Raw genomic sequence first — 17311 nt, 5'->3', positions numbered from 1 at the left:
ATGTGGCTGAGGGAAAGGGGAGAATTCACTTTTTCCTTTCCTTGGTGCTGGGAATGCTGGTGAAATACAGCCTTGGAAACATCATGCCTCGCCTGTCTCGCCTTCCCTTTACACAGAAGTTACATCCTCCTGGATCTTTTCAACAGTCTCACGAAGCACTGCCACTCACTAAGTGGCTGAGAGTCTCACTAAGTTGTGGAGGCTGGCCTCAAACCTGCATTCCTCCTGGTCAGTGCCTCACGTCCTGGGATCACAGGTATGTGCCACCACATCTGAGTCAACAATTTCTTTTAGCTTTGCAACACTTCTCCTGGATCATTAATAAGTGGTGTCCTTCCTACCTATAATTTAGTTTTCCTTATCTCTTCTCTTAGCTCATTTATTAGATGTGTTTTTTCTTATCATGCTAGCTTTATCAAAGATACTAAGTTGCTAAGGAGAGCTTTGTTTTCCATAACAGTTAAAGAAAGTTTAGTCTTTACTTTTAATTGGATTGGAAGTAGCAAGATCATAAAATTTTAAAGTAAGAGAAACCATTGACTTCTTCATTTCACACATAAGAAAACAGCCAAAAAAGATAAGCATAGGGCAAACTGATTATTAGCAGGAATTGAGCTTCTAAAAGCTAGGTATCCTCCCTCCTCACAGGTCCTTGTAGGTTCTCTGTAGACTCCTATTAATGCAGTGAACCAGATCACAGTCTTTACTGGGTTTCAGTGATAAGCCCTAGGTTACTGAGTCAGTCAACACTGACCTATGTGCCCATGTGTTAGATGGTAAGGAATGGCCGGGGTTGCAGGGAGGGTTTAGGCCAGGACAGAGACAGGACAGAATGGTAGAGTGGGTGGGTAGGTGGCTAGCAGTGTTCTACTTCTGAATTAGATCATGACAGAGTTTACTTGTTCACTTGGTTTGAGGGAAATTTAGATGCTACTGCATTTTAAGATAGTCCTCTCAGTCTAGTCTCATGAAGTCAAACAGATTTGGGTTCAAATCATGGCCATACCAGGTCCCAGTTTATGTGCTCTTGGGCAGGGTACTTAAATTCTGGTTATTTCTTTATCTGTGTAAAATAAGGATAATTACAATCCTGCCTTGCAGAATAGTAGTATCAAAAATAAAATTTTCATCAGCTTCCTAGTACTGATCACCACATAGTATGCACTGAAGGTGCAGGAACTTGCTGGGCCGTCTCCACTGCTGCTGCCGCTGGTTTGGAAGGTACAAGAGAGCAGAACAAGTGGAAAAAAACCTCACAAGCCGGGCGTGGTACCGCACACTTGTAATCCCAGCATTTGGGGGGCTGAGACAGGAGGGTCGCGGTTCGAGGACAGCCTCACTACTACTTACTGAGGCCCTTTTTCAAAATAAAGAATAAAAAATAGGGCTGGGGATGTGGCTCAGAAGTAGAATGCCTGAGTTCCATCCCTAGTACTGCAAGAAAAAAAAAGCAAACTTACAAGGACATGGAAGGTCTGAGGTGCATTCAGTCACCATCAGTAGAGACCTAATAAAGTACTTAAGAGCATGTTAAATATTTCCGGAAAGAAAAAAGCTGTTAGGGAAAATAGAACCATGGATTGTTAAAACTGGAGGAATTAAAGTCACTGAGGCCAGCTGCCTTATCTTAAGGATGGGGCAATTGCATCGTTAGTAAGTAGTAGAAAACAAACATCTAAGTATGGGCAAAGCATAGCATCTTGGTTTCCTTGGAGGTCTCTACGCTGTTTCACAAATAAGGATTAGATGAAGGTTCAAGGAATCATTCCTGGACAGCCAATTAAAGACCAAACACCTAAAAGAGTAATCTAATTAATACCTGTCTCTTAGGATGTTACTCCCTATCAAAACTTTAAAGACCCTTCATTAGCCATCAATAAGACAAATAGCATTCAGGTCCCTTGGAATCTGACCCGTCAGCTTAGTTCACTACCTTTTTTTACATATTCTGTTCTTCAAAGCATTCCCCACACCTTAGTTCTTCCTATGTAGAAAGTTGATGAGAATCCTGCTTATCCTGAGGGATCCGCTCAGATGCCACCACTTCTGTGAAGATCTCCCCTTGCTACACCTGCCACATTCAGTCTTAATTTATAGTGTGTGGCTCCTGCATTGGGTGAGACAGGGACTAACTTCATCTTTTTCTCTTTCACGATGCATCACATATGAAAGGTATCTGACGTTCATTTAATTCAAATGGGCTCTTGATACCCGCCTTCACGATTTCTAGCCTCATTCCCCACTTCCTAAATATGCTGTTTGAACTGAATAGAAAGGAGCTAGGAAATGAGTGGTTTCGATGCTTTTCAAGCATGATACGTAGCGAGGAGAATGTCAAAGCATATATAACTCTGTGCTTCTGGACAAGAATGTTTACACCATAAATTAGCCAGTCACCAGAGCAGAGTGAAAAGGAAGTACCTTCTCCCTTTTGTGGGATGGCTCCGGCGTTGGCAGTGGGACCTTGATAGGCGTGTGATTTGAGTGTGTACTGCCTGGTCATTGAACTCCCATAGAAGCAAAGCACTCAAAGGAGGGACATTTGTGCTCTAAGCAAATGAAGGGAAGGAAGTCTAAAGAGTTTCAGAGGTCCAGGCACTGGACATCTAGACTTGGGGGACAGGGAATAGGGTAGAGATCCAGTGTGGGCTGAACATGCAAGCTTTTTTTTTTTTTTTAACACACCCGGCGGCTCGAAAAGGACTAAAGAGGCAGACAGACTGATACATGACCCTACCTGGGGCGTTCAAGGGGGGCGCTTTCTCTTTCATGCCGCTTTTTCTGCAAAATCTTTAGAGCAACAGAATACTTCTACCTTCAGCACACGAAGCAGCCAAGCCAGTCTGACCAGCTTGAGAGAAACACCAACAAGCCTGCCAACTCCAATCACATGGACTCTAGTTACTAATTATCTTCTGGCCTCTGAGAGAAAAGATATAGTAGCTCCCTGATTGGATCCTGAAGTTGAAATAACTCTACATTGCTCAGCCGGAGCAACAGGAAGAGTGTCTCAAGTGCTCTGGGAGACATTTTAGCAGGACAGATCCAGCCTTAGGCTACAGTGCACCTGTTGGCATTTCAGCTCAGCCAAGGCCCATGGCAAAGAGAAATACAACCCGTGTCTGTATTGAATATGAGTGAAACCCATGAGATTCAGAAAGAAAGAGAAGTGAAGAAGAAAGAGCCCTGGGGCTCCAGCTGGGAGTATGAAGACTGCAGAAGTCTCCGGAAAAGGAACCTTGCGGTGCTGGGTGAACTCTATGCTGAAAATGACTTGGACTCTACATTCCAGGCAAGGAGGCGGAATCGGCCCTATAGAAAAAGGGATTGTGGATATTGGGATTTTGAGCAGAGTGATGCAAGCTGTATGGACTATGGGGAAGGAAATAAAAGTGGAAAGGACTGTATGCTCCAAAGAGGCTGTGATAGTCCTAGGAATCCAGAAAATGTACAGTATGGGAATCCGGGGCTTGGGGTGAAGGACAGGTGGCTTTTGGGAAGCCCAGATGTGCTCAGGAAAGCTGGAGGAAATGGGAAGACGAATGGCTACGTAGATTCTCAGGATCCCAATTATAATTCTGAGGACTGGAAAAGAACTGTATCATGGACTGGGTACAGGGGTTTGGATGATCCTTTGGGGAATTTATATCAACCTCAAAACTGGTATATTGGCCTCAGGAATTTTAATTACAGTCTTGAGGATTGTAAAGATGTTAATTTGTACCACAGAGATCTCAATAATTTATGTCATGTTCCTAGGAATCATACTAATGGCCAGTCTGTGGACTGTCCAGATTTGAATGGTATCAGTGGAGGTAGAAAATTTAAGTACTGTGAAGAGGACAGGGATGTTTATCAGAATGATAACATCGACCCAAAAGCAAAGACGCATACCACGGATCAGGGTACTTTTATTACAGGCTACGATACTTCCTTTGAAAACTGTGAGTATAAATCTCATAACTACAGAAGACCAGATTCCCCCCATCATGCAGAGAATTTGGAGTATAATGGCACTGACCAACCAGAAATGATGGCGCTTTGGGGCAGAGGCCCCATCCCAGATGGTCTGCAGAGTCAGCGTCCTAGGGGAGAGCAAGAACTGCACCTTGGGATGAGCCCTTCCTTGGAGAAGAACACCTGGCTTTTGGAGGAAGAGAGAACATTCACTGGCCCAGATACTTGGAGAAGGAATAGTTGCCTCCGCCGTACTGCACCCAGCACCCTCAGGCGCTCAGAGTTTGTGCAGAGCAGGAGGAAACCCCAAGGTAGGAACTCAACTAGCTTCCGATAGGATAAAGCGTGAAAGTAGATGAAAAGCGCGGCTAATTACACTAGCTCCGGAAGCACTGGTGTACGTACGGAAACTGCTTCTACAATCTGATCAAGTGCATCTTGCACGAGAAAAACCTTTTTGGTGTGATTCCTTGGGGAGGCATTTTACAGAGGAGTTTCATAAATAGGCAGCGTAACTTTCAAAAGCAAACAGCTATCTCATGGAAACTTTCCTTTACTCCTCTCAGTTTGTTAACTGTCTCTAATCTCAAACCTCTTTCCATTCTTACCAGTTTTTGTTTGTCTTATGGGGTCAGCAAATTGAACATCAGGGCACCAAGCCGAAATGTATTTTCTAGCCTGTTTCTCCCAGTCCCTACACTTCTATAGACATGAGTGGGAAAGAACACTTTATTTTTTAAAATAAACTGTTCATTCCGTGGCATTCTGGCATTTTCAGTAAATGATAAGTTCAGAAGATAATTTCTGTTCTGCAGGTGCTTTATGCACATTAGGTACCCAAGTCATTTCATCTCACTGAGTCTTCACAAGTGATGGAGTAATTGGTGCTCTTGGGAGTCATTTAGCATGTGGCGATTCTTTCTTTCTTACCATTGTGTCTTCTCCAGTTCTATGAAATGAACTTTATTTTTGCTGTGTTGTTTTTATAACTACGACACTCCCTACTGAACTTTGTTTTTATATTGTGTATTCTCCTCATGCCAAGCGACCTGTCTGGTTCTGGCCAATTTAGGAGAGACCAGAGGATAAGGATTAGTTAGATCCAGAGAAGGTGAGCATTCTAGGTCCATTTTATATCCTCCTCCGCCTAAGTGGAAACTCTCTCAGCTAGGTCTCCTTCAGAACAGGCTGGCTGGTTAGATTTGTGCTAGGTGCCTTCCAAGACCAAAGAGATATGCTGGGCGTGGTAGAGCACACTTGTAATCCCAGTACTTGGGAGGCTGAGACAGGTTTGAAGCCAGCCTTAGCTATTTAGAGAGGCTCTCAGCAACTTAGTGAGACCCTGTTTCCAACAACAACAACAAAAAAAAAAAAAAAAAAAAAAGCAAAGAGATCAACCCCTGATACTACCCTGGGACTGCCAGTGGTCTTCCAACACCAGCTTGATTTAACTCCAATTTCCAGGGTACTATTTTGGACAAAGCAAGCTATTTACTAGCACTTATAAAGATGAAAATGAAACCAAACTCAGCTTTAGTTGGGAGGCTGAAGTATTTAACAGCTAGTCATTTTTTTCCTATGGGTATTTTCTCTCTGAAATGATAAGCATCAGGTGACGTCTAAATTCCTTCCAGCTTAAAAAGAGTCAGATCCTCTGATTCCTGGTGTTGGTGTGTGTATTATTCCCGTTCCCTTCCCCCACGCCGGTCCCGTCAGTGGACTTTGTTTTCTAGCTTTAGTTCCTTATTGTATTCAGCCTCCTAACTGTAACCAAGTGCTTTTATTCTGTTTGACTTAACAGGAGTCAAGTCCTTCTCTCTTGCGTGTTGTAATGTGCCCTCTGATCTCTCTGAAACCAGCTCAGTTCTACCTTATATCATTTCTATTTTTACAGTTCTTTGTCTTTGTATTTAAGAATTAAACTTCTGGAAGTATTGTTCATATTTAACTCAGTCAGCACCTCCTTTTATGCCCACATCCTATCTGACCAGAACTAAAATCTCATCTTTACTAGAAATTGTTCTGCTGTCTAACATTCTGCCTGCTGCTTCAGAGTATGAGCCCTGGCCCTTCCTAGGTACCACACTGTAACCACATGCAGCTACAGAAAGTAAATGGGCCTTGGATTGCTTCTGCCTTTAGCTCAGACCCGAGCTCCCCCATTCATTTTAGACAAGTCACTTTAAGATAAAACCTGGCTCAGCGTGAGGTTAGACAAATACCACCATTGCTCTGTGCTTTATCCACCCACTTCCCTTCTCTTTACAAGTTGCCCCATTGGACTGTCACTCCACATGCCCCATATGCAGACTGAGAGTCACTGCCTCCATTGGACATCTGTCCTTGGACCGTAAACACCTCAGTTTTAATGGTCCAAGAGGAACAGCCCATTTCCCGCCCCACCCCACCAGGACTGCCCGTGAGAAACAGTTCTGTTGAATGGCTGCTCCCAGGGTGTCTCCAGGCCAGAAGCCAAGTCTTTGTGCTGATTTTCTTTCCTTCACCTGCCACATAAGTTCATTCTCTTCTGGAGGCCTCTGTTTTGGGTTTGTTAGGGCAGGTCTGTTATGGTTTTTCCCTTAGTTCTAGGGTGTGGCCCTTAGTGTTAGGTAGTGGCCCTGAGTCTCAAGGTGGTGCTCTTCTGAAGTTTGAGTGGAAAACTGGAGATGTTTATCAAACCTCCTACCTTGGAGGATCTCAAATCTCAGATCGCTCTACCCAGCACCTGCTCAGTGGCTGAATATCTGCAGGGCTCTTTGGCTCCAACTGTTGTTATCTTCTGTTGGGTTCCCTGGAGTCTCATGCTTGGAATAGTCTCATCTCATACACAGTTCAATTCACAAATTTGAGGGGAATTTCTACATAGATTTGGAGGTTCTCTTCTATGTGTTGTCCTCTTTTTCAAGATTTACTCCTTAATATCTAGCCTCTTTGGAGCCCTAGACTTAAAGCTCTGTCTTCTTAGCCCAGTGAGATTGCTACTTTGAGCTTTCTCTTGCTTTATTCTCTTCCATGCCAAAAGACTAGGGACTGCCCTGGGGGGAAACTGGATAAATATCAGTCTTACCTAGTTTGTTTTGAGTCTTTTGAGTTTCTGCTTGCTTTTAATTGCTTTCTAATGTCTTTATGTGGTTATTATTTTAATATCTTTTCCAGAGTTGTTAATGGTTATCAGTAGGGAGATTAGTACAGTGGTAGCTACTCTACCATTACTAGATCAAGAACTGTCTTTAAGGTTTTGCACTTGCTAATAACATAGTTATGATGGGAGGGGGACCTGGTGTTTCACATTCCATCTTACCATGCTATCTCAAGTGATGTTAGGAGTTAGAACAAAAACTCTTACAGTGAAACTCAAATTCAGGTGAGAGTTAAGGCTGTACGTTCAGGGTTTGGAAGACTATACCATATATTCCTTTTATATTGTAACTAGAAGGAACCTTACATACAAACAGGTCCAGTGTCTTTCTAAATAATGGATAATCACTAATAATAGGGTCTTTAAAGTTTTAATGGACTGCAGCTAGAATTTCTGAAAAAAATAAAAGGGAATAGAAAAATGTATACTGCATCTCACATGGTAATATTTTTGTGCATGTGTGAATGTGTATATGTATACAGATACATATAAGCATTTTGTAAATATATATGTACACACACATAGTCACATTGTAAAGTACAGGTCACAGTAAAAAATGCTCAAAAAACACTTTAATGCAACCTACTTAATTTATAAATGAAGAGAGAGAGCTCAGAGAAGTGGAAACCTGAGTCCCTCTGTTCCCAGACCAGCCCTTTTGCTGCATCACCACAGTTGAAGCCAGAAACACAGCCATAGATTCCTTCTGTGTAAATGAGCTTAGAAGAGGAGAAAATACTGCAGTAGGAAAACCAGAGCAGACTGCAAACAGAGGGCCGCAGCTGGGTGACACAGTGGGATGGAAGAGAGGATGGGCTGACGGGAGGCCTGCCTTTGGTAGCTGGGTGGGCACAGAGCTGCAGAGGCTTGGAGAACTACAGGGATGGGAGTGATGGGAGGGTCGGCAGGGGAGTGGTGATAAGGAAATTACAGAAATTCCTCAAATGTATGGATAGTAATTGCAGTGGAGCAGCAGATTCCAGGAAAATCCTCTGTTTTGTTTTTCTCCCAAGATAAGAAAAACCTGCATAGATTTGGAGGCACTTTGACAATTTACTTTTAAGGACTCTGACATTCAAGATTCCTTTTCACTGCAAATATATGAACATGAGATCTCTGTAACAATAGTCAGTATTTAAGCTTATTATTATATAAACACATAGGTCCTGCATACCCTTTAAATGCAGTTGAGCAGGTGTTTATTAACTAGTGTCTGTAGACACTACTACGCCAAACACTGAGGGTATCCAGAGAAGCCTACCCTTCCACACTCATAGGAATTTACCTGTTAGTTGAAGAGATAAAAATGTAAGAAGATGAACAATTAAGTGAAGTACAGAAGCACTCAGAATAGGCAGTAAGTGCTGTGAGCAGTGAGAGAGGAGAAAGGCTGAGTTTTACTTGGGAAAAGACTTCGGGGAGGCAGACCTCGGAACTTGGCTAAAACTTAAAGGAAAACTGGGGCTGAGATAGGCAGTGAGAAGCAAGGAGGACATTCCCAGTTGGAGAAGTTTTATGAGCAAAGACACAGGGTTGTGGCACCTAAGGTGTGTGTGGAAGGTGGGAAGAAACACACAGGGGAAAGGACTAGACTACTGAAACCTTAGGAGCCAAGTGGGGATTTATACCAGAGCCCGAGGAGGAAGAGCTGAGCTACATGGCGAGTCAGCCTCCTAGATCACTGAAACTGAGCAGACGACTTCCCCAAGGAAAGGAATACCTAGGAGGAGGAGCAGGTGTCCAGAGAACTGAGTCTAGAAGGTGCCCAGGGTTATGGGCGGGAGGAGGAGGGAGGCCAGCAAGAGCTCATCTGAGAGGCCCAGAGAAGATCAGAGTCTAAAGAGAAAATAGCAAATCAGGGATGGTGCCATGGGACTTAGTTAGGAGGCTACTGGTTGACTAAGATCATTTAACTGGAAGAATAAGAGACTACAGAGTTAACTGCAAAGGACTTAGAAGGGAACCTGGGGAGTGAGGTCATCAAGGAAGGACATGCAGGCCACCCTTGCATGGCCTTTTACAAAACATATAAGAGATGTGATTGCAGCTGAAGGGGAGTTGAACAGTTTCCATGTGTTCACTTGTAAAAATTATGCTGCCAGTGTTAGTTTGAAGGTGGATAAGTAGGTAGGAAGAAAAGAATAAATGTGTGGAGGCAAGAGGAAATAAAATTAGGACCATATTTGCTCACGAGTTAGAAGGGAATTGCAGCTCTAGAGACAGTAAGGCACTTCTGAGATGATAATACCCCCAATCTGGCTAGCTCCCATAACTCAAAGACTTTATCAGTAAAGTCAAAGGCTTTGCTTCCTAGGATCATGAGCTGATTTCTTAAGAAATTAGGCTGTTTTCTAAATTATTTTTTCATCATGTTCCATCAACAAGGAAGGAGTATTGGCCTAGGGAGATCTCAAGTTTCTGTAAAACTGAAAGGGATAAAGGAAAGGCAAGAAATTGAGGTAGGATGGGGAAGTGTGATTTCCTAGGGTATCTTCTAATATGGACGGAGGATGTTAGGGGTGCAGAGGGAAGAGAATAGATGAAGGCAGCTAACTTGCAGTAGCATGGCATATCCAGGCAGAGACTCAGAAACCTGACATAGCTATCCTCATACCAGAGTTTTTCAACCTGATATTTTCTGAGAAACCAGGAAGTGCCATGGCTGTGTGTTAACCTCAGCTGTCAAGCCTCTGGTGGCAGACTCTGGTGGTTATATTTGGTAGGACGATACATGTTTGCATGCCTGGCTCCACAGCAGAGCTGGTTTCACAAAATCAATAAATTTCTTTTTTTTAACTTTAACCTGAGAGGAGACAAATTGGTGAAGTAAATTGCATTTCACTGAATCTAAAACAATCATCTATTGTAAGGCATGGCGTAATTTTAATTCTTTTCTTAGCATTAAGAAGAAGATTGATAATTAAACTCTGGCATGCTGTATGTTTCTAACATGTCAAAATGTGGAGATTAAAATGTACATTTTAACATCTACTGAGATATGGAGATGCTCCTAAATATTACTGACCTATGGCAGTACGTCATCAAGAAATACTATGGAATTCTTCTGGTTCTTGTCTCAGTGCTCTGCGGACAGGGAATTCAGTTTCTTCTGCTCTCCAGCCCTCACTCAGGGCCACTTTAGGGGAAGCCTGAAGCCTGATTTCCTCCAGTACAGTCTTAAATCCTTCTAGATATGGTACCTAAGGAATTAAGGAAAACAGAAGTCATCTCTGAGTAGTGTTTTCTGTCACAGTCGTAGCAGAGCAATGTTCAAAGCACTCTTGTTGCTGGCGTTCATTAAATGCAGCTGCCATGGTACTTACTGTAGATGAGGTATACGTTAAGCCTGCTGGGCAGTTCAGTGAGGTCTAAGCCCCTGATGGCAGTGAACGAAGCTGGTATTTCCAGAATCTAACCTACTATGTGGCAAATAATAGGTGCTCAATAAATATCTGCCTGTCAAGGGAACTATTCAACTTAGGGGTCTGGAATGTGCATATCAAAAGAGAAATGGCAGGGGTTTATTTTGTCTTGCCCCTTGAGAAGTGAGGTTCAGAGGAATCAAAGAGTCATCGAAGGTCCAGAGAAGCCTTCGTATTAAAGCTGGAAATTGAGCCTTAAGACACAGGAGGTGAATAGAAAGAGTGGCAAAGGCACAGAGACAAGCTGGGCTTTTGAAGCCCGGGGTGATAAGGGAACAGATCATTAGAGCTCGTGGTTACAGGCTTCATCCAAGCGGCAGCACCAGCTCTCTGGGTCCACTGACAGGAAGTGACTCATGTCTGGGTGAGTCCAGAGAGGTCTCACACACTCAGCAGCACTCCCGTGGAACTGCTTAGAAGCTGGGTGCGTAGACCAGATGGACGGGTGTCAGTGAAGTGAAAGAGTAGGCATCACTGAAGATCTCAGCCAGAAGTGAGCAGAGACCTCTTTGTTACACACATGTGGAAACAGCAGCCCAGAGGGGGGCATAAGGTGTCCAAGATCACGCAGGAGGGGAGGCAGGTGATGTGACCTGTACTCTGAGTGCTTTATTCACTGAATCTGCTTCTTATGACCTAGAAGCAGCTCCACACATATCCCCAGAAATCAAAACTAAGGGTGACATAGGGTTTTTCCCCCATCCTAGGTTTTTACTATCAAAGCGTTAGATGTCACTTAGAAATATCCTTGTTTTGAGAGAGTGGGCTTACCATTTCAAATAAATGTAACCCAAATACTCAGTAATCAAGTTCATTCTATTTTGTATTAGCTTTTTGTTTCATAAATTCATGTCTTGTTCAACTAGATTCATTCACACAAATGGAAATAACTTTAAAGTCTATTCAGTTTAACCTTACTTACTTTGCTGTTCCTAAAGTAAGTCCAGACAGATAAAGTGACTCTCCCCAGACTCAAGAAAACTTTGGAGCATATTTCTACTTTCTCTGCCCTTACCATCTTCTAACACTTTCCTCTCTAGTAAGTTTGTGTCCATTTTTATAATTAATACTTTAAGCAGGATTATACAGATCAACCCATGGATGTAGATAGTTATAAAAGATATATAAACTGTCATGAGAGCAAGTAGAAAGAATAAAAGTAAGCCATTTAATACAAATTGAAGAAGGTCTGGTTTTACAGGATAGGGTAGAAAAATAGCCCAAGATTCACGTAGAGAGCAAATTTTGAAACTTTACTGTAGTGTTACTACAATGAATAGAGATATGATGCAGGAAATGGCTGTTTTAGTTAGCTTTTCCATTGCCTGGTATCATGTCAGGTCCTTTTAAAAATGCCTGACAAGCCAGGCATGATGGTACACACTTATAATTCCAGTAGTTGAGGGGCTGAGACAGGAGGATTGCAGGTTCACAGCCAGCCTCAGCTACTTAGTGAGGCCCTCTGCAACTTAGTGAAACCCTGTTTCAAAATAAAGAATAAAAAAATGGGACTGGGGATGTAGCTCAGAGGTAGAATGCCCCTAGGTTCAATTCCCAGTTCTGGGGGTGGGGGGAAACAAAACTGACACAACATAGAGAAGGAAATGTTTATTTGGCTCATGGTGTCAGAGGTACAGTCCATAGTCGGCCAACTCCAAGGCAGACATCATGGGGCACATGGCAAAAGGAAGCTGAGCTCAATTCGTGGCAGCCAGAAGCAGAGAGAGACAGCAAGCTCTCAGGGACAGATAGAGTCCCCAAGGCCACATCCTCAGTGACCTACTTCCTCCAGCCATGCACAGGCCTAAATTACCCCCCAGTGCATCCATTGAAACTATTAATCATAGTGGTGGCGCACACTTGTAATCTGAGCATTTGGGAGGCTGAGACGGGAGGGTCGTGACTCTCAGCCAGCCTCAGCTACTTAGTGAGGCCCTCTGCAACTTAGCGAGACCCTGTTTCAAAATAAATAATAAAAAGTAGAGCTGGGGGTATAGTTCGGAGATAGAATGCCCTGGGTTCCATCCTCAATACCGCAAAAATTAAAAAAAAAAATCCTTCAGTGTATTTATCAATTGGTGAGATTAGAACCTTGATTCAGTTATTTCACCTCTAAACATTTCTGCATTGCCAACACATGAGCGTTTCCAGGGGTACATTCTACATTCAAACCGTAACCACGACTGTGCTTTAATGAAGAGGACATACAACCCAAGGAGGCCTTGGCAGTTTATGGAGCGCAGGCTCCAGATGCATACTTTGAATGTGTTCCCTTATTATCTTTGTAGTCTTGGGCAAGTCGTTTTATTTGTAAAATAAATACAGTAATACCTCCCCTTAAAAGACTTGGTTAAATAGAGCATCAGGTATGTATGTATGTAGAAAAAAGCTTTTCACTAAAAGTTATGTTGGCCGACATATAATCAAAATTTGCTTATCAAACAGTGGCAAATTATTTATAATTATTTTATAAAATTATTTTCCCTATTAGTAATTTTACTTCTGCTGCCTAAACTGTAATAATAATCTTATAGTTTTAAGCCTACCAATAGCATACCTTGCTAGGATTTATGTGTATCTGGCGAGTACTCAAAAATGATGAATCCGTTGCTCCTGGGCCACCGGACTCTCTAGTCTTAAGCTGTCTTTGCCGTGTAAGAAGTTGCAGAATCTTGTAGATTGTTCTCTCGGTCTGGTTAGTTTGTCAGCCCGCCTAGATTAGGGGTCTGGAAAGGGAAGGGGGGATGGGAAACTGAGCTGGGTCTGGTGGAAGCCCTCCTGACTGGCAGGGATTTCACTGGCGGCTGCTAGCCAGAATCTGCCGGCAGTATCTGAGCAAGTGCTGCAGAGGATTCGGACCTGGACCCGGTGGAGTCATCTCTGAAGTTTGCAGCCTAAGAAGCCGGCTGTGAACCCCGTGGGAGACATGACCACAGAGCTGAAAGTTTTACAAAGAACAGGAAAAACTATTCCAAATAAAAGTGAAGTAGGTGCTAAAGGAAAAGACTGGGGGCTGGGTGGGCTGGCAGAGTGGGCCGGGAATGTGGAAAACCAGGATTTATGATTCCTCTAGGAGGGTCTGGGGAGAAGCACATTTCCAGAAACTCATGGTTTGGGACAGAAAGATTGCTTCCAGGTAGACTGCCGAGCAGGCAATCATACTGTTGCTGCTTTCTTTCTACAGACTGTTATTTCATCCATGTTTTATTGCCTGTTTTCTTAATCGGTTTAAAGAAATCAAGTCAGGAAAAAAAAAACCTCAGTATTAAAAAGCAAAGAAATAATTTGAAATCAATGAATAGGGAAATTGAGAACCAACTTCATACTAGAATATTCTTGTTTTATAGCAAATGTCCTTTTTTTCTACTTTTATCTGTTGTCATAGTGATATTACATGTTCACCATAGAAATACTAGACAAGGGAATAAGTGAAAGGGGAAAAAGTCAGAATTTCTACGCCTTCAATACATATTTCTCTTCAAATATGTGCATTTAAAATATTTTTCTTTTTAACAAAGCTGCAGCTTTTCATAAACAGTTTTATATCCTGGTTTTTCAGCAACATGTATTAGATATCTTCCTATATTAATAAATATAAGTTTATATCTCAGTGGTTCTAGCAGTATTCTGTTATATAGACATGCATCATTTATTTACCCAGGCTCCTTTTCAGGACATTTTGCTTTTTTGTTTAAGTGATTTCTAAACATTTTTAAACATTGGTGAATATCCCAGAAAACACATATTTTGTGCACATGCCTAATTATTTCCATAGAATTAAATTCCTAAAAGTGGACCCTTAGGATAAAAGGCATGGTTTTGGTGGGCTGGTGATGTAGCTTAGTGGTAAGAGCCCTTGCCTGGGTTTGATCCCCAGCACTGAAGAGAGAGAGAGAGAGAGAGAGAGAGAGAGAGAGAGAGAGAGAGAGAGGAAGAGGGAGGAAGAGACACAGAGAGAAATTAATACAAATGAAAGGCCTTTCACTTGCTTCATTTCACATAATTTCTGCCATAAATTATCCAGAATTCTATTGACTATTTACTGTATATTCAACACTGTTCAATTTGACTCCGAGGGTTTATCATTTATGGGTGGGTTTAACAGATACAGTCACATGAATGCATACCTTTATGCCCAGATACATCCTTGTGAAGTTCTGTGGTAGGCAAACTGTAGCTCTAAAGACTGGGTTGTGCTGTGCGTTCGCATTGCCTGCTCCAGCTTCCTCAGATGGGCACCAAGACTCACAACTGGAATCCCGGGTCACAACTCACAGGACTTGGGTGTCTGGGGAAAGCACTGAAGGCCAGACACCCGCTGGCCCGAACTGAGCCTGGGCCAAGTTGGCGCACAGCCGAGCTCCTCCACTCACTGGGCCAGCTGCTTGATTTCTCTTCCTGTGCCATCAGTAAAAAGGGGACAAGAATAGGGCTTGTTATGAAGAGTCAAAGAACTAATATTTGTAAGTGCCTAGAGCAGTGCTTGGCACACTTAGGAGGTGTCATTTAAATACTGGTTTAAATAGGCTTGAAGCTGGGCGTGCCTGAGACAGGAGGATCCCAGGTTTGAGGCCAGCCTCAGCAAGTAGTGAGACTCAACCTAGTGAGATCCTGTTTCAAAATAAAAATAAGGCTGGGGTGTATCTTGGAGGTAGACTGCCCCTGGGTTCAATCCCCAGCATCATCAAAAAATAATACCTAAGTTGCCAGGCGTGGTGCTTGGGAGGCGGAGACAGGAGGATCACTCGGGTTCGAAGCCAGCCGCACTGGCTTAAGAGACCCTGTTTCCAAATAAAATAGTATAAAAATAGGTACTGGGAGTGTAGCCCAGAGGTAGAAGGGTTTCCAGGAACCCCAGCACCACCAAAACAAATAAGTAAATAAATAAGTAAATAAATATTAAGAGGAGTCCTATTCGATGGTGAAGGGAAGCAGCCACCCTGCAGACCACCATCCAGTAAAGCCTCACAGGATATCAGTGTGATATATTTTCTTTCTTTCCTTTCCTTTCCTTTTCCTTTCTTTTCTTTTCTTTTCTTTTTACAGTACTGGGGATTGAACCCAGGGCACTCTACCTTCAAGCTATACCCTATTTTTTATTCCTTATTTTGAAACAGGGTCTCACTAACTTGTATACCAAGTAGCTGAGGCTGGCCTTGAACCTGTGATCCTCCTCTCTCAGTCTCCCAACTACTGGCTTTCAGTGTGATTTTAAATGCAGTGCAAGGGCCACTTACCAAAAGTTGTCTTCTTTCAGATTGCTTAAAATTTCATCAATAGAAGTATCTTAACAAGACAGGTTTTTCTTTAAAATGTATGCTTTTTTGTGATTTAAAAAAGTACTGATTGAGGGATGGAGGATGAGGCCCTGGGTTTCATCCCTATTACTGCAAATAAATACCTACTGATTGAACTCAAGTCCCATCTCAGCTTCTACCCCCAACCCCAGATCCTTCCCTGAGGCAAACTCTGTGCTGAAACTGGTGTTTCCCTCTAGGGACTTTCTCTGTGCATTTGCATATTATACAGATGGATAGAAATGTAGGAGATGCTTGTAGATTTTCTTTTCTTTCATTTTGTTCTCTTTCCCCTTCTCTTTCTTTTTCTTCATTTTCTTACAAAAATGGCATATTGCATCTTTCTTCTCCCCTGGTTCCTCTAAGGTGAATGTTAGTAAGGTGTGAGGGTCTCAGGTTCCCCTCGGTATCTGCTGCATTCCGAGGGCCTCGGGGAGAGGGGCCTACCCAGAAGATCTGGAGCTCCTTGGCAAAGCCCTGGGTCAAGTGCAGGCACTTCCTGGCCAGGGAGAGGGATGCCAGGGAGGCCCAAGCAGACAAGCGCTGCCCACTCCAGTGCTGCCTCAGCTCTAGGCACCAGCGGCCTTGGGTGGCCTTGCAGTCCTTCCCTGAAAAGGGCATCTCCCCCAAAATAAGTCTTAGCAGGAGTAGGATAAATAAGTGGTAGTCATTTTGGCTTAAAATTCGGGAATGAGGTGAAATTGCAAGGGTTTTAGGACCTGGAGAGGAAAACAAACAGAAAGGAAGGTGTTTCTTGGTCTCCTGGCTCTCTGCGACTCAGTCCAGTGGGGAGGAGTCCAGCTCCATCCTTTAGAACTGGCCGGAGATAGCCTGGCTGCCCGGGGCGATTCATATGGAAATGTGGGAAGCCCAGGGGACGTGCTCACCCTATTCAAAGGGCAAGGGGGTTGAGGAGCATTCCTGAGCTCTGGGAAGGTTCTACTCGGCTGCTGGACCCTGGGACCCACTCTCGGTGAGTGCCACAGGCTCTCAGCACTGCAGGTACGTCCCGGGACTGTGGGAGATGGGGGATGTGGTACCAAAGGATGGGGGGACAAGCTCCTTCAGAGCCCACCCACGACAGCTTGGGACCTTGCCCCCAGAAGTTTTCTAGGCTGAAGACAGCCTGCATCCCCCAGCAAGGAAAGAGGTACTGGGCTGCGCTTTTTAACTTCTTTGAAGTGTGATTAGAGTCCTGGAAGTTGTGGGTTAACCAGCTCTCTTCCATAACTGTGGGAGGTGAACCTGGGGATAAAGCCCCAGCCTGAGAAGGAAGGGCCTTCCCTGCAACTAAACTGCAAACAGCTCCTAATACAGCAGGGTCGTCAGCGGAAGAAAGCAGAGCCAGTCTGCACATTTTGTTGACAGGCTGATACCTCCCCACAGTGCTGGTTCTTCCCCAGAGTTTATTGTTCTTACAGGAAAGTAGTTTTGGAGTGGACGCAAGGGCTTTTTATCGACTTTGTGCATTTTACCTTGATCTGGTGCAGATGGCA

At 43.5% G+C, this 17311-nt stretch overlaps 1 protein-coding gene across 5 annotated transcripts in view; it reads left to right on the top strand.

Annotated features, from left to right (window-relative positions):
• The window catches only part of DNMBP (dynamin binding protein), a gene marked incomplete at both ends in the record, with an annotated part of 73550 nt that overhangs the window by 28207 nt on the left and 28032 nt on the right, over positions 1-17311 (top strand). The window contains one exon of one of the 5 annotated variants that reach the window (XM_080695291.1): positions 3833-4268. The exons of the other annotated variants lie outside the window; for them this stretch is intronic. Within the exon in view, the coding sequence (XP_080551417.1) occupies positions 4031-4268 (238 nt within the window). Of the gene's footprint in view, positions 1-3832; positions 4269-17311 lie in introns of those variants that run through there. 5 annotated transcript variants of the gene reach the window in all.

This window comes from Muscardinus avellanarius (assembly GCF_963383645.1).
Source record: "Muscardinus avellanarius genome assembly, chromosome: 4".
In the NCBI taxonomy this organism is placed as follows: Eukaryota; Metazoa; Chordata; class Mammalia; order Rodentia; family Gliridae; genus Muscardinus; species Muscardinus avellanarius.
This window is presented reverse-complemented; position numbering and strand designations above follow the sequence as displayed.